The sequence below is a fragment of the Scardinius erythrophthalmus genome (assembly GCF_964197995.2).
Source record: "Scardinius erythrophthalmus genome assembly, chromosome: 15".
NCBI lineage: Eukaryota > Metazoa > Chordata > Actinopteri > Cypriniformes > Leuciscidae > Scardinius > Scardinius erythrophthalmus.
In genome coordinates, this window is record NC_138235.1 from 16,577,298 (window position 1) to 16,604,568 (window position 27,271).

Consider the following 27,271-nt stretch of genomic DNA (forward strand, 5'->3'; position numbering starts at 1 on the left):
AAAATGTAAGTGAAATTAAATACAAACAGAAAGTCATTCACATGCGTTATCTCGCTGATATCAGCAGCACTGTGCATCTGTCTCTCTGAATAGATGAATCAGATGCATTTTGTCCACATTGTCAATAATGTATTGTGGCTAAGCTAGCTGGCTTAGCCAAATGTTGCATGTTTGAATCATTACCCAGCCATGACTACTGATTTGGACCACCTGTTTGCTGAGTCCACAACAAGATGTTTCTAAATAGGTTCGATTGATGCCTTGAGTACTAATATTGACCGCTCTCTGAAAAATGTAAGCCCCTGTATTGAGTGCAACAGCAGGCCAGTCATTCACCCGTGTGCTGATCAATATTTCTGAGGGGAAAGGTGACTGATCATATGATACTCTGTAGAGGAGAAGGTGATGGGGGAAAAATTAGCTCACAGTGGTCGAGTTCAATTATTTAAAAACATAATAGCCTACTTGTGTGCCTATATTAGAATATCAAGTAGTTAGCTTAGCAACATGCTAACGGCAAACTCTTTGGGAATTAACTGTCAGTTAATCAATGATTGTTAGGATGTTTTCTTAAAGAGACAATTTTCACTTATTTTAGTTTGTATGTTCACTTGGTAACACTTTACCACAAGGTCTCATTTGATTTGTTAAAATTAGTTAACTAACATGAACTAACAATAAAGTGTTAGTATAAACTAACGGTTGCCAGAGTGTTCAATTTCTACCATAATGCTGATTATAGTAGACAAATTATGTTTTTCAAAGATAAACCTACCCTTACAATAACTGTTCTGTTAATAACCCCCTGTTGATCAGACTGTCTTATACAAATTACGAAAAGTATAATCTGTACAAAAGAAGTTTTCACAAAAGCCCTGGAGCTGTCAAAATACTTTTGCTGACAAATAAACAGAGAAAAACTGAGAAAAAGTAAACCTTTGTTCATTTACATAAACTACTGACATTGCAACAATACAAAGCGGGTTGAAAAGTTTGAACTTACACTTTAACTAATGTTAAATGAAACCTTATTGTAAAGCGTTACCATTTACTTTGAGGTCATTTATATTCTAGTGTACTTATAAACATTGTTGCAGATGTACAAGGACCAAAACTACTGATGATTACACAGACTTCTGTCCAATCAAATTCCAATACAACCTGCAACTGACTGGCAAGTAGCAAATCATGCCCTGCGTCTTAATATGCACACCACCCGACTATATAGTACAGGTAAAAAACAATAGGCAATAATGTCATTGGGTTTTTTAAATGAGTCGCTGGTAGAAAGTACTTCAGAATGGCTGTAGAGAGAGAGTTATGCTAGAGCTCTAAATGAATATTTTTTTATAAATGTAAAGGAGACTCCTCAATCTCCGTTCTCTCCCAGCATCCTCTTCTCTTTATCTGAGTCGGTCTTTAATTGTCTCTTTGACCTCCTCCTCCTCCTTGAACATGTGTGAATTATTGATTGGAGAGTGTGATTTATCAGTGCTTAGAGAGGGACAGAGGGCGGAGTGTGCTGACTTTCCGCTCCTCCTCGTCTCACCTTCACTGTTGAAGAAACCAATTATAAATCTGAACACTGAGACCAGAGGGCTCTCTCTCTTCAATGCCTTCTATGAGCTGTTTAGTGGAGAGGCTCCCATGGTAACCTCCCCAAATTATGCATCAGAAATCAAGCTATCATGAGGGATGTGCTTGTAATATGCAAAATAAGGAGGAGTTAAGTGAAGTGGTGATGCTGAATAAGAATAAATATTCAAATCAGCTTAAAATGTAATCTGTGTTTTGTTATACTGCTGAAAAAAGATCATAAAATGATAAAATGCTAAATTTATTCATTAAAATAAGCTTATTCTAGAAGTTAATTTCTTTGTGTGCGATCCACTTGAGTTTGGGAACCTTAGTTAATCAGTTTGTGTTGGGGTTGCTTGCCTACAATATATATTTTTTGAGGTACGTCATAATACCAAAGAAAAGATCTGTCACTATTTCCATTTCATTGTGTCTGTAAATGTCACTTAAAAACCAAGGACCGTAACTATAATAACTATGTCTATAAAGATTTAATAATCAGTGTCCACACCACAACTATACGATGACAACACAGAGGAATGATATTATTGAAATCACTTTCAGAACAATTTTACCCAGCTGATGAATGATAAAAACATTGACAGCTAATCAGAATTCACCCAACTTTAACGAACTTGAGCATTAAAAGAGACAGACCACAAAACTGCAGCTTGCACTTATAATAAACAGAACATTATTGTACATTCATGTGGATGCCAATGTAGTTCTTGGTGTGAATGGGCCTTTACATGTCAGTCAGACAGGTCTCTTCCTGTATAAATGGGTAGAATAAGCTGTGGTGTGAACCTTATGCTTATAGTCAAAGGTCTGGCTATGTGAGACTAAACAGCCTGTGAGCATCCACAGGCCTCCAGATGCAGGTCCGTTATCATTTCAAATGGTTGAGTTCTTCATTGATTTCCTGCTGACCTCGAGGTCTCTGAACTCTGAAGTGTAAATCCTCCACGTGCTCTGGCTTGAGATGAGAGTGCGTGTTTATATATGCATATTGTGGATAGATGGCTTTACTCACAGCAATAAACAAGCCCTCACCGTCTTTCTGTTACTGAACGTATATGCGTTAGTCTTTCATATGCAAAATTCCTCAGTGCAGAGACGTTTGTCAGTATGTCATTAAATATCATGGGTCTGAACAGAATTCGCTGGCTGAAAGCTGCTGACTATGTTGTACAAGCTGTAATCGCATGTTGTGATGTTCTAATTAACGGCTTTATCAACTGGACAGCTGACTGTGATTTGGAGCAGTTCATTACTGCAAATAAAGGCGAATTATGATGGATTTTACAATGATGAATGCCACAGGGACGTAATTACAACACACTTTGATGAAAGACATCCTGGCAGCTGTTGCAGTTTTGCTGTGGCTTGGAATAAAATGCAATCGCTGCGTTTAGCTTCAAAGGGAATGTATTACAATCTGGGTTTTCTTTTTTTTCCAGTGTTATCATAGCCTGTGAAATAAAAATTAATTTTGTCAGTTTTTCATTGAATAACATTGGGTTTGAAGTAATTCCCACAGATCTAGCTCAGAACTAGTGCATAAAATGAAAGTACTCAATTTTCTAATGTTCTAATTGTCATTGTGATTTGAAAAATCAAAGCTATGCTCTACTGGTGTTAAGCGGTAGTTTATTCTGCCCCAGAACCACTCACAGAGACCGTCTGAATAGCATCTGAAGCAGGGGTCTTTCCAAACCTGCTCCTGGAGGGCCACTGTCCTGCAGAGTTTAGCTCCAGCTTGCCACAAAACACCTGCCTGGAAGTTTCTTGTATGCATTGCCAAGACCTTGATCAGCTGGTTCAGGCGTATTTAATTGACCTATCGGTAAGCCCCTCCCCTTGAACACAGATGAGCCAATGGCAGTTGAGTATCAGTTGCACGGGGACCAGAACTCGGATCTTTAGGTTTCAGCTCCATAGAGAAACATTGGAAGATCCGAAGCTCTCATCGGTTTGATGGTGTTTATGCTACAAACATGGTAAAACGATGTGCCTGGTGTACTTGTAACACTGATTCCAGGTATCCTGAGAGGATGGGCATGGGTATTCATGTTTTGAATCACCGTACCGTGCACGCGTTCAATACGGTGTTTCAAAAGCGTGATAAGATTTGCGCGAACAGACCAATTATCTGCGCAATACGACTGAAGCCCGGTTTATTAATAATATCACTGATGTGGGAGGCAGTAACCTGGTTCCCTAAGGATTTAACCCCAATCCCAATGAAGATGAAAACCAGAAATTGCATTTTCTGGTTGTCATACTCTTATTAAGTTACAATTAAATTAGTGAGTCCATGCTAACGTACAAACCTAAATAGCTAACACATCACACAAAACAAATAAACGAAGGTCTACATTTCAGTGCCTCTCCATATTAAACTGGTTAAATGTACATTCATTTAATCTCACCCTGCTGTACATGAACAGTGTTGATCCTGGATGTTGTTCATCTGTGATCGTGACGAACGTAACATGAGGCGTCTTCAACTTGCATAGTGATCTGTAAACCCTCACTTCCAAATTAATCTTGTTACCTTCCATATTTACTTAAAAATCTTTTATATATCCCTCCCTGGGAGAGGTGGTCCTTCTGTGTCCAATATTTTTCAAAAAACGTTTTTCACACTGACAGCTGTCGTTTGTCCGAGTTCGCAACAGTAACTAAGGGGGGCGGGGCTTACCAATATGTCAATTGGGGTTGGAGCTTCAGGACAGTAGCCCTCCAGGAGCAGGGTTGGACACCCCTGATCTAAAGCAACCAACTACAGTTCCATTCAGACCCATTTTGTCCCAAGATTCCTTTGATTTCGGACTCTGGAGTTCCGCAACATGTGTAAAGCCAGCCAATCAGAGTGGAGCTGGTGATTTCAGCCAGCTCTTGCTATTTTATGCATCAGATGGACGGAACAAACTGTGTGCGGTCTGAGGCTGAGACTAATAGAAATGGCTTCATGTAATAGATTTCCAGCTAGTGGAAAGAAACGGAGGGTCATGGAAAGACTTTGAATTGTTCAGATTTATGTCAGTGTGATGTTTGTACAGCAGGCTTGTTATCAAGGATGGAAAACAGCCACCTCTTTATCAGTAGGAAGGATGGGGCAGAAAAGAGGTGACCTCCCCAAGGTTTTGGCTGATCTCTCTGATGTGGGTCAGAAGAAGGAGGGAGAGGGGACGGGATGGATAGATGGATGCCGTCACGGGTCACGGTCTGGAAATCACACCCTCGCTATCATTCAGAAACACAGAGGGTGGTGTGAGTGTGTCTCAATAGCTTTGTTAGCATATACCAAATGGTTTATGCTATTTCTGCAGGATACTACATTTGAGGAACGCTGTATCCCACAATGCAGTATGCTTGCTTATACATTTTGATGGTCGAATGAAGCAGTATCTAATGTGATTACATTTACAGTTGATTATCATCAATGTTGAAAACAGTTGTGCTGCTTCATATTGTTATTGAAACCGTGATACATGTTTGTCAGGATTCTTTGATGAATGGACATTTCAAAAGAACTGCATATATTTGAGATAGAAATCTTTTGTAACATTATAAATAAAATTATTAATCTCTTCAAAAAGTATTGCTGACCCCAAAGTTTTAAATGGTAGTGTATGTGATTAAAAAATGTAGCATAGTACAGTTCAAATGTTGGTTGTATAATTGCATAAAGTAGGCCTGTATATAATAGGATTTTTCTTGTTTACTAAAGCTGTGCAGATTTATTAGCGCTTAGCGGTGAACAAAAGCTCTTTTGATTGTTACTTGAGAGATGGAAAACTTCTTTCCCTCTCTTATTGGACTATTCCCAAATACCTCTGTTGTCACACCCTAGTAAAAATCTTCTCAGAATGATTTGAAGGATTACACACACACTTTATGGGATTTGCTCCAATTTAAACAGATGATTACCGCAGCGGCGCATGGCTTCATGGTAATCGATCAGGGACAAAAAGGTGCATTACACAAGTTGATTTGTGGGCTAGCTGAAGCTAATCTAGGGGAAATGGCTGGTTTAAGGAGCGGGAGTGAATCTGATATGATGGAGATCGGAATACTTTGCCAGGAACGTCTGCTTCATCTTTCAGCCCCTAAAAGCATTCCGCCATTCCTGCACGTGCTAATGAGTCCCACAAGTCAAAGAGAGTGTTTCCTCCTCCATCATTAGCTGTTTACTGCATGTGCGAAACACTAAACATGCCATCTCTTGACTTCTCACACTTTCTAGAGTATTTACTGTATAGTTGTAACTTGTAAGCATTGCAGGCCAGTGCCGGTGTAAAAATTGCTTTTGTTTAGTAGCATCAGACTTTGTGTGAACAGGCCTAATGCCCTGTTGGTACACATCCCAGACAAAAGATGACCATTTGTGGCAATTTCCGTGGTTGTGGCTCCTAAACGGTGCTCATACGTCGTACAGTGAGAGATTTTCAAAGACGGCTGTTGTCACGGTCTTACGACCAAAGATTGTCAGACAATTATCACAGACTGTGTCAGAAGGTGAGCATGATCATCTCACAGTGTGTTTGCTGCTACAACCCACGTCTACTGACTAACCAATAAAAATGCAACATGAAATGGCATATTGGTCAACGTGACATGGCACTAAATCTTAAAACTACTTTCCTCAAGATCCATTTGCAAAATTGCCATGCCAAGTTGGCCTCTTTTCTCCAACCATGACCGCGTCCATATTCTCCTCTTTCGCTTCCTCCTCTTTTTTTCAGCGCACATGAAAACCACAATTGCTAAAGTGTGATTCATCTGGCTCTATTTGTTTACCACTAGCGGATGATGATGACGTTTTATTCTTCTATACTAACTTGCGTCGTGGCCTATCATTCAATAGCTGTCATCATCGTACAGTCTACACATACATTCATTAGATCCATGTCGTACAGTGTGATTTGTAATCTTATTATAGGATTGCCGAAATCGTACAGCATGTAGCAGGCATTAAAGGGGGTGTTCATTGCTGGTAAGATGAGCTTTTCATAAAACCTGACTGTCTATGCAGTAGAAACTGATTTTCTTCTTTGAGTCTGTGTTACGTGGCTGGAGAATACAGAGAAAAGGAAGCCTGAAGCTCTCTAGTCCGACGTCTCGGGCCCCAGCTGACCCGACCACATTTTCTCCGATTAATCTGTTCAATCTGTTCTGGGACGACCCCAAAACCCAACACACTTCTCTATAGGCTGGATAGATCACACATAAACACCGAAGCCGTTCCAAAACTTTACAACCCAATCGCACCACCTGCCAAATTCCAACCTAATTCCAGCACTGACCAATAACAGTCTTTCCCAGATTTTGGCTTCTCAAACCATTACTGATGGTCTCAGTCGTCCTGTTGTGTTTTCCTCCTGTCGTTTTGATTTGTCTTCCTGGCGAGAACTTGGACACCATTAGCTTGTGAGTACTGCAGTTGGATTGTGGTCAGTATTCAGTGTTTCTTACTGATGGGTGAGAGTCTGGCCACTAAATATCTGTGCTAAATGTAAGTCTGAATTTAAAAAAAGCAATAGTGAGACCAAGTAAACATGAAATGAAATATGGGTTGGGGAAAATAGGCTTTTTAATTGATTTCTTAGTACATGGTCCTGGTCTTCTTGTGCAAAATATAACAACTTGCTCCATATTGTTGGCCCTTTAATTGAGAAATTACATGGCATATTTGTACTTTTGTTTATTTCTTTTTGCCACACCACCACTATTAAGATGCAAATAAATAGGAGGAGGTCCTAAAACAGGCTTAATGTATTATATATTAAAATTGGTGTATATTCAAATTTACTTTGAAACTATTTTCACTCAGAAATTTCACAAATAATTACACAAATAGTGACACACTGAATTAAACATGACGAAACTGAAATAGTATTTTCTTGTAAAATGTACTTCAAAAATCTTTATTGTAAGTATTATTTCTCTATTTTTCCCAGACGTACGAGTCCAAACTTTTGATTTAGCAAGGCATCACTTTCCTCATGCAGACACTGACTCTTCTTTTTTATTCTCTCTCTCCCTCTCAGTCATTTGTCACTTATTTTCATTGACATCCCACCAGTCTGTTTCCCCACCACTTCATCTTCCTCATTGTATCCTTTTTTCCACTTTCATTTGTGACCATTTTCTCCTCATCCGTCACCCACTCCCTTTGTTTTTTTGTCACTTCCTGCCCCGTCCACTCGTGTGTGCGTGTGTGTGTGTGTGTGTGTGTGTGATCTCCTCCTGCTGTCTGCTCCACACATTGTCCAAGACGTTCAGCTCTGATCAAGCCATCATGGCAGATGCTTAATTGTGTCTGCCAGGTCTGTGATGTGCTGACAGTCCCACAATCCCCTGGCACTCGCGCTCATATAGGGCGCTGGTCTTTGTCAGACGGGATGATGCGTTTCCTGGCATTAAGCTTTGAAATGTCAGCAAGACAGACAGGAAGTAAATAGAAGCGGACTAGTTTCTAAGTGCTTTCAAGTTTATTTGTTAAATTACTTGCTTGGAATGGTGCCTTAAGACGTAAAAGTCTGTTTTGATCATTCTGTGCTACTTTGGCTGGAGATATCTTTCCCCCCAGCCCTGCTGGTAACAAACATTATGTGTGGTTTCAATGTCTCCTACAGGGGTTAAGGCCTGTTCACACCAAGGTTGATAAGTATAATGATAATAGTATTAAAAATCGTTCTTCTAAATATAAAAGAATAGCAGAGTCCACATCACAACTATAACGATAACGGCACACTGGCACAGAGAAACGATATCATTGGAATCACTTTCAGAACGATTTTTTTTCCAGCTGATGAGTAACAAAACATTGACAGCCAATCACAATCCATCCTGCTCTTTAAAGCTACCAAATTACTAAACTAAATTCTACAATTTTTCCTTGTTTGAGAAGGTTTCACTCGGATATACAGTACATCACAATAGAAGACTGTTTCATGTTGACTTTAAAATATAGCTTTTGAAAAAGTGTTAATAATCACTGAAATTACTGTCATCTCCAGCTCGCCTACGTGCATCACTATGGTGAATTAGGCAATATTTTAATCTCCTTCTGTTTGACATTTAATTGGCATTTAAGAGTGCAGAATAATTCTCAGTGCAATTCAATAAAAGTGTAAAAGAGGGTTGTTTAATTAGACCAACACTGTTTCCATTTCATTACCATTTATCACAGCTTCATTTTCTTTTGCAAGCAGTGCAGGTTTGCACCTCTTTTCCTCTTTTCCTCTGTTCCTCTTTCATCTTCTCACGGCAGCCGTCGGCCCTCCAGCTCGCGACACACACGTCACACTCTCACTGGATTCTCATTAAACAGCGTTTACAGCAGGACGCGCTCACTTGTCTGTACTCACCACCCTTGTGTTCCTCTATCAGGGGACTGTCCACACACTCTTGAGTAACGTTGTTTGATGTGTTCGTTTTAAGGGCCACTTTGAGATGCTTGATTATTATTCAGAGGTGATTCTTCAGAACCAGCTGAAGAGCGTTTGAAGAAATAGCCATTACATTAATGCAAACTTACGTTTTATTGCGGAGTTTTTGAATCAAAATCTCTCTTCTAAACCACTTTCATGATGGGATTTCACACTGACTGCATATTTGTTATTTCTGCGATAACATATTTGCATATTTAGAAACTTAAAAATGTTAATTGGACAAGTGCATGAAAAGCACCGATGTTTTATAACTGCTTGTCCATTTGTGGGAATGTCTAATCACTCCAGCCTATCAAATACAGAATGTTCCCCTAATGTTAGTACAGTTCCCCTTTGATTATTTCTTTGGAAACCAATTCCTAATGTTCTTGGACTTAATGTATTCCAGAATGTTGCAAGAAGATTTGTGTGTGTGTGTGTGTGTGTGTGTGTGTGTGTGTGTGATATAACCTAATAAAAATGTTCTCCAATTGTTATTTTTGTATTTTATGTGATAATCAACAACAGTCAGAAAAGCAAAAATTGTTGACTAAGTAAGTGTACTTGTTATGTTCGATATGTTTAGACGCTGAATATTTAATGAAAATTTTGAGGAAGTCAATGATTGGTTGTCTGTTGCTAAACAACTCTTGAACCACAATTATGGCTGAAAGTCATGCTAACAGCTTTTTTAAAAGGTTAAGTAGGTTAAAAAGCCTGTAAGATGCAGGTAAAATTGATAGTCTGTATGCCATTATTGAAACGATCAGGAATTTTTCCGCTGACTCCAAATGTGTGGCGATAAAGATTGTTCTGTTCAAGTTTTGTGCGTCTGAAAGGTGTTTGATGTTGCGCTCCAGATGTTTTTATTATTATTTATTATTTCACAGATCATATGAATTTGAAAGAAACATTACTGAGATGTTCTGTCGTTCTAGTTTCTGCAAAAAGTGTTTGCAGTTTAAGAGTTTGACATATAAAGAAGTCTCTTTGTGTCAAAAAATAGTCCTCCAGCCAAAATGATCAAAGACTAAATGGAAAAAAATTATCATGCAAATTAGTTGTACCAGCATTCTTTAAACTTGTATTTCAAATCATTCCTCACATGAATCATTCATGTAAATATATGCTCTCTCTCTCTCTCTCTCTCTCTCTCTCTCTCTCTCTCTCTCTCTCTCTCTCTCTCTCTCTCTCTCTCTCTCTCTCTCTCTCTCAGATGGTGGCATTGGAGAGGCAGGTGTTTGATTTCTTGGGCTATCAGTGGGCTCCTATCCTTGCTAACTTCTTCCACATCCTGGTTGTCATCCTGGGCTTGTTTGGCACCATTCAGTACAGACCTCGCTACATAGTGGTGGTAAGTGCTGCTTTTAATTAGTCAGAACTAAGTAAATCTAACAAAAACTGTTCGGGTCACATTTTATCACCAAAATTTGACTGTGATACAAATAAAAGAAATGCGCACACACACAGACACACACACAAGTTTTTCAGCTAATAAATATATATATTTTATTTTATTTCAGCTTTATTTCAATTAACAGAAATGTTTTTAACAGTTTTTATTAAGGACAATAGCCCTAATGTAAATGTTTTTATTACACTGCTCTATGGAATACTTGATATACCAGCATTATGTTATTCCCTGATAACAACCAGTAAAAACTGATAACACAGGCTCATCCGGATTATTGAAATTGCTTGCTAGGAACGTTTTTTCTTCGTGGAAGTTTTGCGTTTGGTGAACTAATAAAAAATTGAAACTCAAAGCAATATTTTGTATACAGTTTTTTAATTGTGTCAAGTCATTTCACTCGGTGGCCATCTTTGAAACGCCTCTCGGGCATGCAAGTGCAGCTCCTATATTTTTGATTGGGGAAACATCAAACTCTCCAAAACTGTTGGCCAAGCTTACTATTAAATTTTATATTTCACATCACCAATGAAATCTGTCAACAACTGTCTCATAAATTTTGTTTAATAAACGTTCGAATCATGACAGAAAACAAAATTTTTCAGGCTGGATCAAGTTAATGCGCATGTGGAAGTGCATCTGACTGTTTCTATAGGAACCAGAGCTTCTAATGGCAGCGTGAGTGATGCGATGACTTTACCAATCGCCGATTGGCTCTTATTTAGAAGGCGGGACTTATTCCACCATATTGAGTGTTGCACTTTCCCCCATTCAAAACAACACAAGTGACACGTCTTGTGTAATTCTATAGTCTTTGCTTTAAAATAGTTTAATCTCATATCAATATCTTTATCCACATGGTTATTTATGTGGTGAAATGCCATGCAATAAGTGGTATGACTGTACTGTATCTCTTAAATGTTCGTCTAGTTTGAACTTGCCACTTGCTAGCAACTGCTTTCTCCGTGTAAGCTTTGCGTTTAAAGAGCTAATAAAATATTTCGTCTCAGATCGATATTTCATGTCTAATTATTTACTTATGTGGCAAGAGCTGTGTAATAAGCAGGAGAATGTATCCAGGCGGTTGTTATCTCAGAATAAATCCCTTCAGGGTGATGCAAGATGATGATGTACTGTACGTTTATCCCTTACACATTCCATCAAGATAATAGGACTTGTCATGAAATGCGCACACGCATGCACACACACAAAAAAAATCTTAGTGGTCCAAAAACTAGGCTTCATTTTCATCAAAATATTATTTAATATTGTTCTTGACAGGTTTTGTGAGATTCCCCAAACCATGCTAAAAATCAGTTTAATAACAGGTGTCAGTCCAGATCTGTTCCTTTATGACAGACAGTTTCTAGAAATGCATATATGCACATAATGTTTGCGGCACATGCAAATCTGCTTACTGTTGATCAAAGACAGCATGCCTCTGCTGATAACGGACTCCCCGCAGACACTGGACCGGCCTTATACTTTGACACATTGTATGACATTTTAATCCCCTAAATCTGCAACTAATTACCATGAATTAAATGATTAGAGTCCAGTTCCCTTCAGTTCCTCGCTGGGTCAATCCACGATGCAGCTTCACTTCAAGTTCAACAGGATTATCAAGCCTTTGGTTTAGCTGATGAGACGGGAAGCAAGCTATTTTAGGAATTTTAATATTCAAACAGTTCTTTAATAATCAATAGCCTTTAGTTTACATATAGCTAAACCATGGCTTTGTTGGAAATAGCATAATACTCTAATTATTATTATGGCTACATTAATTTAGATTATAATTTATTTATGAATATAGTATAGTTTACAAAGTATGCACATTTTCTGCATGGTTCGAAAAACGATGACCTACTAAATTTGGCAAAATGTCTATTATATATGGAAGAATGTATTCCACAATAAAATGTTCTTCAATTTTTAACGTGACAAATGAACTACAAGTGATATCAGCCACAAAATTTAATAATAAAAAAAATATTAATAACCCTCCCATCTAGATGTAAGAAACTTGAAATCATGTGACAACCAATTACTATTGTTTAAAACATTTATCATTGCAAAATGCATACTTTTTCATTTACTGTTAAAATGTACATTGTATTTTGCTCAGTATGCACTAAATACATTTCTTTAGTGTGTAATGTTGCTGTTTGAGCTGGAAAGATTTCTGCAAAGTCACTCCAAATGGAGTTGTTATTTATATCAGTTACACTGAAACGTCTCCATTGAGTTTTCTTTCTGGAACAAACGCGTCACAATATTCCTCATTTTAATAGTTCCTGCCCAGGACATGCGCTAAATATAGGGGACGAAGCCTGGTTGATTTGAGTTAGTAGTGTGTTAAAAAATGTGGTTATGGTAAAAGGGCGTGACATTTCTTAAACACGCAAGCGGTTGACCAATTACAACACACTGGTCCAGCTGACCAATCAGAGCACAGTGCACTTTTCAGAAGGGAGGGGCTTCATAGAGACAGGAACTAAACAGAGTGTTATTGACAGACTGGGAAGAGAGGAGCTACAACAATGGAAAATATGTGAAAAATAATGTGTTTTTAAACATTCAAGCTTGAAAACCTATTCTAGTAGAGCCTGAAAAAACACATTTAAAGGTATGCATTTGGCTGATGCTTTTATTCAAAGACACTTGATCAAAGATAATTTTTTGCTTTTTTTGGAATCAGATACATTATCTTTATGTTGCTAACGTCATGCTTTACTATTTGAGCTGCAGGAATACCCTCAAAACACTTCATTATGTGGCTTGTCATCCATTTTCAAGACATTCTTCACCTAAATGTAAATGATTCTACTACCTCTTATGTGAATAAAACTCTGAAACCATTTAATTGGAGTACACAGCAAGATCTTAATAAGCAATTATTTTCCATTTAACTTGCACTTAACAACACTGAGTTGTTCTTATACATTTGATTGCACTAAAATGTTAAATGAACACAAAATTCTCACATGGTGAGTAGAAATGTCAAGTTAACCAAAGTCATGTTGTAAAAAGTCGAGAAGCCACGAATGGAACAAAGCATTGAAAAAGTGTTGAAGACAGAAATGATAGACGAGCCTGGAAGCAAGACTTGCGGTTCTGAGACTCCTGGGAATGGTGAGGAGTATTGCTCAGGCTTGTGTCCGTGTCATGTGTTATAGAGACTCATTCTGCTTCACAACAGGTTAGAATTACACTAGTCACTATATAATAGTGATCTGACATGTGAATCATGCTGTCTGAGGTGTATTGTTTCCCTTCAAGACATTCAACTTCTGAGAGACAGATGTCTCCGTCTTGCTGACCTGTTTGTCTTTTTTTGTTTCTGAGTCATGAATAGATGCAGTATCCTGTCAAACAAGATAATCAGAGTTAAAAACAACTTAAACTTAATAAATGTTTTACCAATCATTCTATCATATTCAGGACTTTATTGGCCCGGATCTATATCTAATGATGAATCTGTAAATGCTGCAATAGTATAAAACTCTCTTGATATATTAATAAAATAAAGCATATTAAGTTTAATTTGAGCAGACGTGTTTTACCATCAGAGCTCATTCCCCAGTACATTTAAGCATCTGGCTCATATTCATCATCTCCACCATATTCTCTCAAAACTATCGGTTTCAATGTCTTCAAAATCAATATTTTGATCACTGACAGCTTTTTCACCAGATCCAGCGATCTGTCATCAAGTGACAAGAGACACTAATATTTGATATAGTTCAGTACTTGCTCTGCGGTAAATCGCTGAGCCATTTAAAGTTTTGCCTATTGATTCTTTCTATTATTTCTGCCTGCGTTAACAATGAGTGAAACGTCACTTCATCATTGTGTATCAGACATTGCCACCTTGCAGAATAAAGGTGAACATATTGAGTCATCAGAGATTCAATTATTGTTGTGCTGAAAAAATATACTTACACTATTACATAACTTGGGTCACTAGCGACCCTATACACTTTTTACAAACATTAATTAGAAAACAGACACATACTTTTATATGTATTTTCTGATTATATTGTTTATAATGAATAGATTGAGGAATACTGAGTAGGTTGATGTCTAACTTTAAAAAAATGAATGAACGGGAGGGTAGTGAATGACGTCCCGTGTCAATAAAGACTCTAGGTATGTGTTTGAGGGTTAATTGACTCATCCCTCAGTCAAAATTTAAGAGCATTTACAGTAACATGTTTACAGTCAGTGTAAGTTAACGAGGCAATTGAACCCGAGCGTTTACGAGCAGAAAAGCACTGTTAAAGTCATTGTTATTTGATCTGTAAGGTTAGCTAAGTTGTCCTTTGAGGTGGGACTACTTTTCTCTGTGGCTGGATGAATCTTTAGTAATGTTATGGCTAATGTAATGTAATGTTATTCTTTAATAAGTGGATGGCATTGGCTCCATATAAAGTTTTGCGAGTTTGCTCCATTTTAAACTTTGTAAGCTCAGTTATCCTCAATGCAAAAAAAGCCTCAGACAAAGTATTCCTCTGATCTTTGTATATCAGTGGAGGAATTCCCAGTGGAGGGCGTTATGAAAAATATCTCTTTTGCAGTTTGGTGAAACTTTTTCTATAAAGCAGTCTCAAGCTGGTCTTCCATAAGGGACTGACAGGAAACCTGAGATCCATTTTTACACTTGTGCGGCATACATTTCTGTATTCTCTTTAGACTCCCCATGAGTACTATCTGCTTCGTTATATTAACAAAACAAAACAAAATTCTCTTTCTGAGAGTTTATATACAAGCAGCACTAATTCAGATTTATATTTCAATGGGATTTATAGGCTTGTATTGTGTTTGTGTGTGGGAAACAAAAGTACAAACGACCAGGAAGACACAAGGCTTGGTGTTCAAATGAGATGTACTGCTATAAAAGAAGAACAAAGAAAGATACAAATCTGGAGTTAAAAGATAAGAGCCTGTTTAAAAGAAGGGCGTTAAATCCAAACACACTCACTGCGGATGTTTTCAAGCATCTACTTGTTTCCCGTATACTCTGAGAAAACAGCTCTGATGTTACTGGTAGTGGAACAGGTTAAGTTTGAACTAGATAGAGAATTGCCAGTTATCCCTTGCATAAGAGTACTCATATGTGATGGTACAGAGGCTCAGTGATGGTAATACCATGGTACTTTGATCTATACTATGGTACTGAATAATTGTATTGATATAATGTGATATAACATGGAAATTGTCAGTGTTTACTCCTGTGGAACGTAAATATATACAAATATATATTATTTTTATTATATGAAAGTCAATGGGGTCCAATGTTATTTTAGAGCTTTTTCATTGTATTGACAAAGTTCACCAAAATATCTTCTTTTATTCTCTGAATAAAATTATACAAGTTATATTTGCATGAGTAAATGATGACAGATATATTTTTTTGTGAACTATCCCTTTAAAACTGTATTTTATGTGTCACAACAAACCCAAAAACTTTGAATAATTAAGCAATATACACTGAACAAAATTATAAACGCAACACTTTTTTTGCCGCCATTTTTCATGAGCTGAACACAAAAGGCCTATTTCTCTCAAATATTGTTCACAAATCTGTCTAAATCTGTGTTAGTGAGCACTTCTCCTTTGCCGAGAGAATCCATCCACCTCACAGGTGTAGCATATCAAGATGCTGACTAAACAGCATGATTATTGCACAGGTGTGCCTTAGGCTGGCCACAGTAAAAGGCCACTCTAAAATGTGCAGTCCTATGTACATAAAACATCTTATGTTAACAAAGTACATTGTGGCGTATTTTCACGTATGTTTCATAGAGCATAGTCTGTGTTTTGAGTGCGGTGTGTTGAGAGAGTAATGAATTGTCCATCTTTTTGACAGTATACGGTGTGGACAGCAGTGTGGGTGGCCTGGAACGTCTTTATCATCTGCTTCTACCTGGAGGTTGGAGGTCTGTCGAAGGTAAGAGAGATTCCCGCCTAAAGTCACACATGGGTCAGCTGTTAATGTTTAGGAGTATGAGGCATTTTAATGACCCTGTTTTACAGATAAATGGCACCATTTAGGATGTTTTTACAGACTGTCTGACTAGATGTACTTTGTGTCTTTGGTTACCAAGTGTCTTACTCTTAGGTTTGTAATGCATCTCTAGATTTTGCACTTTTTTCCATTCCACTGGCATGCTTCTCACATTTTTAACAGCAAAAACCCATTCTGTGTGAACTAGCCTATTAAGTGTCTTGAAATCAGATGAGAGCCTTTTAGAAAAGCAATAGCAGAGAGCCGTTGTGTGTTATCCCTAACCCATCCCATGATACACTTCTCTCTACAAGTGCTGACAGGTCATGGACATAAACACTCTGCCCCAAGTGTGTAAGCAGTGAGAAACAAGCTCGCTGTATAATTTACACATTCTACTCTCGGTGTGTGTGTGCTTGTTTTTGACTCTTGCTTGGCCCAGTTTCCTGGACTCAGATTTCTTGTTCCCACAATGAAAGGCACTTATCCTCTTTCAGAAGTTGTAGTGAGACTGGATGAGAACATTTTAAAGTCTCATAGATGCATGCTGAGTAAATCTGGTACATGTGTAATGAACTGCTGTTATATCAGAATTAAAACTCTTTTTCACTGTTGCCACAGTTGCTTGGGGCGAAATGGCGCAGATTATCCCAGGACAAAGGGAATAATTGGCCAAAAATCTGATGCCTGGGTCATACTTATTGGATTTTTTTGGTTTGTTCATTGCTCATAAGGAAGAGGGCTGTTTAATTGGACTCACGACTTGGACCTTAACAACAAAAGAAATTGGAAAGCGTATGCTGTTACATTTCATCCCACCTTTGTTTTTGTTTTTCCTTTTATCCTCATCTTCTTCTCCCTCTGTCTCACACAGTCACGCTCCGTCACTCCCTCCCTTTTTTTTCTGTGCTGTCACAGGTGGGACGTCCTTCTCCCAAACCCCCCCAACCTCTGTAAAGTCAGATTACATGAATATTCATGAGCTGTTTCAGACAAATCTGCTGTCCAGAAAGCAGCGAGTAGAAGCGCATTGATCCTTTCTTTTCTGTCCGTGTGTGTTTATATGTGTGTGTGTGTTTTCTCCATTATCCGCTTGTCCTCCTGCTGTCCATATGTAGCAGTGAGGGAGCGCTGTGTGTCCATCTGTTGGGTTAATGCCTGAGCCCGGCCCTCTGCCACCTGCTCCCCGTAACACCCCATTATTCAGCCCGTTTCATTGACTCGGCCCACCACAACGCCTGTAAATATGACTGTCCCACTGCGTGTCTGTACTGTCATACAGAGAACGATACACAATATGATAATATCATCCTGCTTTGAGGACCCCCCCATTGTTAGATTGATTGCAACTGGACCGTCAGGAGAAGAATAGCAAACAGTCTGACATTACAGTAGATTCTGTCTGCTTGTTTTTCTGTCTGTCTCTCAATTCATTTATCTGTCTGTCTGTCTCAGTGTTTATCATATCTTTCTGTCTCTCTTACACACAATATACCAGTCTGTCTGTCTGTCTGTGTCTATCTCTCTCTCTCTCTCTCTCTCTCTCACACACACACACACACACACACACACACACACACACACACACACACACACACACACACACACACACACACACACACACACACACACACACACACACACACACACACACACAATATACCTGTCTGTCTGTCTGTGTCTGTGTCTGTGTCTCTCTCTCTCTCTCTCTCTCTCTCTCTCTCTCTCTCTCACTTACACACACACACACACGCACACACAATATACCAGTCTTTCTGTCTCACAATATTTGATCATATCTGTCTATCTCGCAATGTTTATCATATCAAGCAGTGGCAGTCAGTGCTTTTCAAAGATGTTTGTAATAAAATATAACAGCCTTGGATTCCAGGTAGTACAAAATACACCGATTGAAATCTTTGAAAAGCATTCAAGCACATTTCAAACCTTGTAAAAATAACGGTTAAAATCAAGAATTTTCTAAACTTCCAGTACTCTGTATGAATCCTGTATGAAATACAGGCAAAAAATTGTGTGAGATGAAGCCTTGCCATGGTCAAGAGGAAATGATGTGCAAATCAAAATGAATGAGTCAAACTTGTTCATATAATTCAATAAAGTCTCAATCAATAGATTTTTTGAGTGGATAAATTATAAAATGCACCTCCATGCCTGTCAGCATCAATACACTTGCAGTGTTTAGGAAGGGTTGAATGACTAATGATCCAAAAAAAAAAAAAAAAAAAGGTGACTATTAATAATGATACATAATTTCAGAAGAACACCACACAATGCTCTTTCTTAGATCTCTAATATTTCATGAGCAAATCGAGGTGGCTTAGTGATGAAGTTTTTTGCTATCATCGACACCAAAGCTGCATAGATCTATGTTAGCCTCGAGTGCTGCCATAGAAACAGAAATTCAGCGAACGCAATCAGAACGCAGACCACTGAGTTTCAGAATTACGATAATTCTGCACACAACATGACTGTGAAAAAAATCTGTCACATTCAGATAATGGAGTACCATATTAACTCACTGAACATGAGACGTGTACTTTTACTGAAGAGGAGAAGAATATTAAGTGGTTGGGACTCTCTCTTTCTCTCGGTCTCATTGATTGAGGTGTTTTGGTGGGGTTGTCCTCTCATGCATGGCCGCAGGCTGTGGCTGTCAGTCTCACACTGTGACTGTGATTAAATACGAGACAGGACGGTCTGTATCGACCCCCTACCCAAACACACACTCTTCTCTATGACATATAGTGACGCGTATAATGATAATGCCTACTGATGATAAAGGGGACAAACGCCTCTGTGCCTCCATTAGCCAGAAAGAGGTCAAGGACGAGTTACTCTCTAATAAGCACAGGAAAGTCCATAAGTTTTGGTTTTGACAAGTGTCATTCATCTCATGCAGCCAGAGAACTGTGTGGATTGACAGAATCCATTACATCTGATGTACACGTATCCGTGATGAAGAGCGTTTGCAGCAACATGCAGCGTTCAGGACCACGTGAACAGACACAGACACATAATTCACTTAATTTGCAGGAACATGTGAATTGGGAATTAGTTAAATTGATATGTTGTCGAATAAATAGAATAAATTGTGGTACAACTTTTTTCCTAAAATCATAGTTGGGCTGGGATGTAAAGGTGAAAATACTTTTTAACTTTGATGAAAGGTTTTAATATTAACATGCCTAAGACTTTTGCACAGTACTGTATGTATATATATATATATATATATATATATATATATATATATATATATATATATATTATATATAAAACATTTATTATTATTATTATTATAGTATAAAAATATGTAAAATGCCATGCACAAATGTCCATGAACTAATTGTTCATCTTATGCATGGCAATTAATGGTTTAAAAATAAATTTTATAGCTATTCTATTAGAGATGTTTTACTGTGATGGTAAATGATAATTGCTAAATAAATGGCATGTTAAAATCATCACAAAATTCACAATATTGGGTAATTTTATATTGCCAAAAATACACTGTCGTCTGGCCCTAACTAGAAGTAGACTTCTGTATTTTTCCCACAGCTGGATAAAAGTGATTTCTGGACAAATGATATGAGAGATTTAACAGCACATTGTAGATGGTGTGTGAATGGCAACAATACATGACCAGAGAAAACAATTGTGGCTGTGAATAACTGATTCATAACAGGCTTCATTACAGATTTTACCTCATTTTATTCGGTTTTATGTTTAAAACTGGTTCTAAATATAATCACAGCAAATAAATAATAAATATGTGTTTCCTTCCTTTTTTGTATATATACTTGTCTTTCCTCCCTCTCATGTTTATGGATCAGATTCTTTGTCTGCCCTGTGTTAAATTATGCATGCATGCTTTACAGCGCACACTCCCTTATCGGTTATATTGTGGCTGACGACGACGACTCCCCTCTTTCCTTTCAGGACAGCGACCTCTTGACCTTTAACATCTCGGCACACCACTCCTGGTGGAGCGAGCACGGGCCGGGATGTGTCCGAAAAGAGATCCCCTCCAGCGGAGATCGCGGTGCGGATGCACAGTCCTATATATCCATCATGGGCTGCCTGCTGGAGTACCAGTACATCGAAGTCCTCCACTGCGGCCTCCAAATCCTCACCTCCGTAAGTCACTCCAAAACACACGCACACAAACTAATGATATGCCAAGGCATGTAGAAAAGCTGAAACACTCAATAAGCATTCCTCAATAGTCCAACAACCCTGTTTTTTCAACAGTTTATGGTCACCACACACTTTTATATAGCATAACTGAAAGGGTTTTCATAATACAAGTTTTTCCAGACACACTTCCATCCTAATGGTGCTTTTTCATGACTGTATGAGAAAACGTTGCCTGTCTCTCTACACTCAACCAGTCTTTAAAAACCACACCAGTTTAAAGTGTGCCCTAAATACAGCACACACGTGTAAAACGCTGCTGTTGTGCTGAAGTGGCCCTCTTGAGTCGAGGTCTGGCACGGCTCCAGGTTTAGTTGGGCAAACTCAGTGGATTATAATCAGCAGGCAGCAAAACAGAAGGACTGTGAGCGCATTTTCTTAAAGGGATTTGTTTTGTTGACTTTAAGCCCCCCTGTGGTGAAAATCCAGCTTTTAATGTTGTTTATATGTTTATGTGGTGTTTTTAATGTGCTTTAAAGGATTAGTTCACCTCAAAATGAAAATTTCCTGATAATTTACTCACCCCAATGCCATCCAAGATGATCCAAGAAAACATTTCAGGATTTTTCTCCACACAATGGACTTCAATGGCAACCAGAATGTTGAAGTTCAAATCAGTGCAGTTTCAAAGGGCTCTGAAGTGCTTCAAAGGGCTCTGCACGATCCCAGCTGAGGAATAGGGTCTTATCTAGCGAAACGATCTGTCATTTTTCAAAAAAAAAAAAAAAAAAAAAAAAATATATATATATATATATATATACTTTTTAACAACAATTGTTCATCTTTTGTGCTGGTCTGCGACGCACCACGCATTGCGTCATCACGTTAGAAAGGTCACGAGTCTCGTCATCTTTCTAAGTTTTTTGTCTGTATACTCCGGTTCAGAAAGGTAGGGAAGGGTGAAAAATTCCATCTCATTTTCTCTTCCAACTTCAGAATCGTCCGACATCTTTGTTTTAATTTATTATTATTATTTATTTATTTTTTCGTGACCTTTTCAACGTGATGACGTAGTACATGGTGCGTCGCAGACCAGCACATGACGAACAATTGTGGTTAAAAAGTATATAATTTTTTATTTTATTTTTTAAAGGTGGACTAAGTAACTTTTTTACCTTAACCGAACAGCTTCGGAGTCATTGGAATAGTTATATGACTTTTTTCGGGTTGAATGGTGGTCGTCTCGCATCCCCCAAGCGCCTGTGAGCCGAAAAACCACCCTTGCAACTTTTGGCCGGCGGGCCGCCTCAGCGTCAGGAAGTATCGCGTGATATCAGGTCTTGCGATGTAACGAAATGCTTTACGCCATTAAAATTCGATCATTATTGCGCTCCCTCACACTGTTCGAACCCGAATGAAGAAGACGTTTTAAAGAATGTCCCATCTGCTTTAATGTCGTTGATCTATAGCCTCTGGTATCTGAGAGTCGCCAACGAGTTTTTCGACAGCGTTGTCAAATATCTATTCCGAAGCTGTAGGGGGAGCTCTATAGAGAAACCTGCGAGCAAAAAGCGAGAATACAGCGAAGAAATTCCCGAAACTGCATAGCCCTGCTTTAAATGGCCGATCGTTTCGCTAGACAAGACCCTTATTTCTCGACTGGGATCGTGCAGAGTCCTTTGAAGCATTTCAGAGCCCTTTGAAACTGCATTGATTTGAACTTCAACATTGCAACATGGTTGCCATTGAAGTCCATTGTGTGGAGAAAAATCCTGACATGTTTTCCTCAAAAAACTTAATTTATTTTCCACTGAAGAAAGAAAGACATGAACATCTTGGATGGCATTTGGGTGAGTAAATTATCAGGAAATTTTCATTTTGAGGTGAACTAATCCTTTAAGACAAACCATGTGCAAATTCACAAGTCAACACCATTGCGGAGTTTTTTCTCCTTAAAACTGCAGTGAAACAAAGACCGTCTCAAAAACGTGGTTTGAAATCGACTGGGGTTTCTGACGTCACAAACTACCTTGTAACCAATCAGGTCAACGTGTGATTGTCAACGAGTGGATCTCTGAGCTGGTGTGAGTGAGTGGAGGCCGGGCTCATTAGCATATTCATAGAACCACGCATACTAAATGAGGCAAGGGTGTAGAGTTACATTCAAGCTATTTTAAGGCATGAAGAAAAAAAAATTCAAGGAAAAAACAATTAAATATTTCATTTTGGCGATCAAAGAGGAGTTTTAAGGGATACAATTACTGACTAAAGGTTGCCTCCAAAAGTATATGGACACTTAAGCCACACTTATAATATCAGAATGTCATTGCAAGCTAAATATTAAACAAAGTGACATTTGCAAACACATGCCTCTAAACCCAACAAATCTGCTACGCTGCTTATAATATAATATAAAATAATATAATATACTGTGTGGTCAGTAATTTTTTTTAAAATAAATTAATATTTTTTGAATTGATCAATAAGGAGAGTAAAACATTTATTGTTAAAAGAAGATTTCCATTTAAAAAAAATCCTTAATAAAAAATATTAAGTTTTCAACATTGATAATAATCAGAAATGTTTCTTGAGCATCAAATCAGCTTATTAAAATGATTTCTGTGACACTGAAGACTGGAATAATGATGCTGAAAATTCTGATTTGATCACAGGAATAAATTACATTTTAAAATATATTCAAATAAAAAATCGTTATTTTAAATAGAAATATATTTTTAGAATGACATTTTTTTTTTTCTGTGTGCTATTTTACTTTCATCATCTTTGTCTCAAAACATATCACACAGACACTGAATCTGTTCATTCTTGTTGTGCAGTGTTTGTCAGAGAACTAAGCCAAAATCTGTGGAAATAAAGCCTGCGTGTTTGGTGGTCTGAAGGGTTAGGAGTGCCGGAAGGTTCTAGAAAGTGATGATTATCCCCTCATGTTCCAACAATGAACTGCTTGCTTCATGATGAGAGCTGAACAAAGTGGCCTTCAGGAAGTGGGAGTTGCGCACACACACACACACGGGTAAAGTTCATACAGGCTTCTTCAGTGGGAGTGCAGAGATTAGTTAGAAAAATAGCGATTTTTATCCGCATTGGCCAAAGTACACAGCTTGTGGTTCCTTCAGAATTGCGAAATTAAGTAAGAAAACGCTCAGAAGAATGGGAAGATGGATAAAGGGCCAAGTGAATCTCTCTCAGAAGTCAGATTACACCACAAAATCATTGGACCATTGTCAATGCAAACAAAAAAACTTCGCCCACCAGGCAAGACATGTTTGTGGTGGCGGGCAAGATTGGGAGAGAAACATTTGTCCCCCGTGTGAGAAATTTTGTTGCTTGGGATTATGAGAGCAAACGATAGAGCAAGCGAGGCAGAGTTGAGTCAGATACTTTATAAATGTTTCTGTGTGTGTGTGTAACTTCAGAACTAGGTCACTATCTGAAACACTTATAGGGAATAGTCATGTTCTCAAGCTTCTGAGAATTTGCAGTCACAAGAGGACCTTCAGAAAGTATCGTAGGACACACACAAGAGATGACAGGTGAACGACTGCGAGAGTTTCATGTACATCCCTCCCAGCGTCTGTTTTCCCATTAGTGTGACCCATGAGGGAGGAACCTGTGGAAACTTCAGACGCCACCTGCTGTTCTTCTGTTTTCCAGCCCTCAATGACAATTGTAGCACTATAACTTTGCATAAAGCAGCTCCTATAACATTTAATTTGACCTCTTGAGGTTGACAACCAACATATTTTGATGGTTATTTTGATCTCCTTTTACTGGCCTTTTAAAAATCTGTACCGCTTTCATAGTATGTGTCTCAGATTTCACTCTTACTTTTTCCATTTTATCAGCATATGTGGGTGGATGAGTTCATTCCTCCTCCATCTTAGTATCTCACTATTTTCTCATCTGACATCTCTTTCCTCTCATATCTCAGTTGCTTCTCTCTTCAGTAAAACACTGAAGTCAAGATAAGGCAGCTGCTTCAGACGGAGAAGAATATCTTGTCAGGATGGTATGGGAATTCATCACTTCCTTTCCCATCATGCTCTCTGCCCCAGGGAGAGACGATAGATAGCTGTGGAACATTTTACTTGAAAATTAGATGTTCAAGTCCATACTGAAAATCTATGAAACATCCAAAAGCTCCATTGGAATTTTTTTTTTTTGTTAAGTTATAATGCATTAAGGCCCTGATGTATTTACAAACACACTTTTTTTTTTTTTTTTTAAAGCTGCAGTCCGTAGTTTTTCCTCTTTGTCGCCATCTCTGTTCGAAATCTGCAATTACAGTTATTCGCGGAATTATCAACCTTACGTGGGTTGTGCCTCGGCACGGCACAGCGCGGATGAATCCAATGTTTTGAGGAGAATGTGCGGCCGTCAGTCACCGCCGGTGTGGATACTGGCATTCGCAATCACAGACTCTACTTTTTGGAAGTATGATCAACATAAGGATTTTCACTGGAAAATGTCATCCGAACAAGTAACATCCACTTTTGTTTTGACCAACTAAGGGAAAAAAAGCATTGTAGTAAATCGCGCTGATTAAATCTAACGATCGCTTATATCACTTCAAACCATGCAAATTATTCTTTGTTCTCAAATTGTTAATGTTAACAACATCTGCATTGCGTGACTAAATTTAATGCCCTTCCAATATTTATCCTTGTTTTTGCATTGGCCCGGTTGCAGTCTCTTTTTTTCTGTAGTCCGAAGTCTTTTGCGTTTTACAACAGGTGAATCTCCAGTTGTCACTGGTGATTGTCGTTTGAACCTTTCTGGATCCGCCATCAAATTGATCCAATATCCTCACACACAATATAGCCTAATAGTCGAGACTCCTTCTTTATGTGTACGGATGTGACGTAATGACGCAAAGACATTTCCGCGGAAATCCACCAGTACCACTGGAATTAAAAACATTATTACAAGCTTACCGTTTTGAATCGCGCTAAGGCAAGTGGATAGTTTTGAACACTGGCTGGTTATGTACTTGCTCAGAAATGTATTTTGGATCATTTTTAACCCAAAAAAGTTACAGACTGCAGCTTTAAAAACGGTCACGTATCACAAATTCAGCTTGTTTTGTGCCCATCCAGACTGTTGCTGCGTGCCTGAGAACATGATTAAGAAAAATTTCACTTCAAAGTCTCTCGCTCCCTGCGGTGGTTTAATCACTTTCCATGTACACACAAATGTAAGTGGATTTCGGATTGGACGTGGCCGGCTGCAAACTTCTGAGAGCCGTTTGTTTAGCATGGCAGGTGGAATAGTCTTGCCTGGTTTTTCAATCTCAGATCTGTTGGGTGTGAAGTGCTGTAAGAGCACTTTTGTGAAGTGATGTTGAGAGTGCTCTGATTCTGATGAGATATGGCTGTGAAATCTGCCTCCAGGCAACTGAGACACATCAGAACTGCTATATGTCTATAAATGTGTGTGCATAGTGTATGGAGAGGCGCACACACACTCATTCAGCTGGACTCACAGGCACAGCAGGGTGACACGGGCGCTCATTATTAACATCAGGTTGTGTGTCAAAGGCAGCATTAGGATTTGTGACGTGTGTCCGTCTTTTAGGCCTGTATATTCACAGGGCTTTGGGTCTGTATTACTGCAGTCTCTTTCATTCTCTCACTCTCTCAGCTTCAGCCAGAGAAATCTAAGGCAGAAAACAGTATGTGAGAGCAGATAATAAATGGAAGTGTAGTTTTGGGACTAATGGTCCAGCTGGTGGAGAGAGGACTGCTTTCTTTACGCAACTCTTGGGTGTCCTTTGTGAGAAAGAAGTACACTTTAGCATACTTTTAAAAAGAGTACTTATTACGCAAATAACATACTAAAGTGTGGTGCATTCAGACTCTTAATTGCATGTTGTTTATTATTAAATGGAAATGTTATATAGTTTAAATTTAAATTAAATGCAAAACTTTAGAGAGTGTTTTTGACCCAATTGGGTAGGACTTAAGGGTATCTATGTATTTTCATAATTACTTTAATTGTCTTTGAAATATGGTTAAAGTGTACTGACAAGCATTTTTGACGAACTAAAAAAGTTGAATGTTATTCTATTAATGCATTTCACTTTAATATCAATGTAGTACATTTAAAATTATATTTTAATATTACTTTAAATGTATACTGAATAACAATTATCAAGTACTTTACATGTGCTTTAGTATATTAGTCTGCAGAACAATAAGTGTACTTCTTTAAAGCATGACAAAAGATTATTAAAACAATTATTTGAATTGCATTTTAAAGTAAAACTTTTAATTTTACATTATTATGAAATGAACTTTTTAAAAGTGTACTTTAGTAATAAGAAACAGGCATGAAAGTGAACTATGCAAGTACATTTAAATGGCCCTTTATTTCAGTATTTACATATTTAGAGTAGTTAATATTTACATATTATCTGCAAGTACAGTTTATATATTATATATATATATATATATATATATATATATATATATATATATATATATATATATATATACTTTTAAGATTTGAAGTACAAGTGAACAATCAATTGAATTAAGCACACTTTTTCATAAGGGATATATCAAAACTTTATAGTGATTATAATGATATGAGTTGGGGATTTGTCCGTTTTTGTATCTTTAAAACACTTAATTTTCAGCAGTATTATTGAATTGAATGCAC

At 38.0% G+C, this 27,271-nt stretch overlaps 1 protein-coding gene across 2 annotated transcripts in view; it reads left to right on the top strand.

The window, feature by feature from the left end:
- nkain4 (sodium/potassium transporting ATPase interacting 4) overlaps positions 1–27,271 on the top strand; it is a 53,655-nt gene that overhangs the window by 9,657 nt on the left and 16,727 nt on the right. Inside the window, exons 2-5 of one of the 2 annotated variants that reach the window (XR_014031699.1) lie at positions 10,237–10,374; positions 16,301–16,381; positions 20,396–21,272; positions 22,264–22,773. Coding sequence is in view for 1 of the 2 variants with exons in the window: in XM_081386684.1 (XP_081242810.1) it covers positions 10,237–10,374; positions 16,301–16,381; positions 20,396–20,593 (417 nt within the window). In the remaining variant the exon portion in view is untranslated. Of the gene's footprint in view, positions 1–10,236; positions 10,375–16,300; positions 16,382–20,395; positions 21,273–22,263; positions 22,774–27,271 lie in introns of those variants that run through there. The other variant, XM_081386684.1, reaches the window with a different exon arrangement.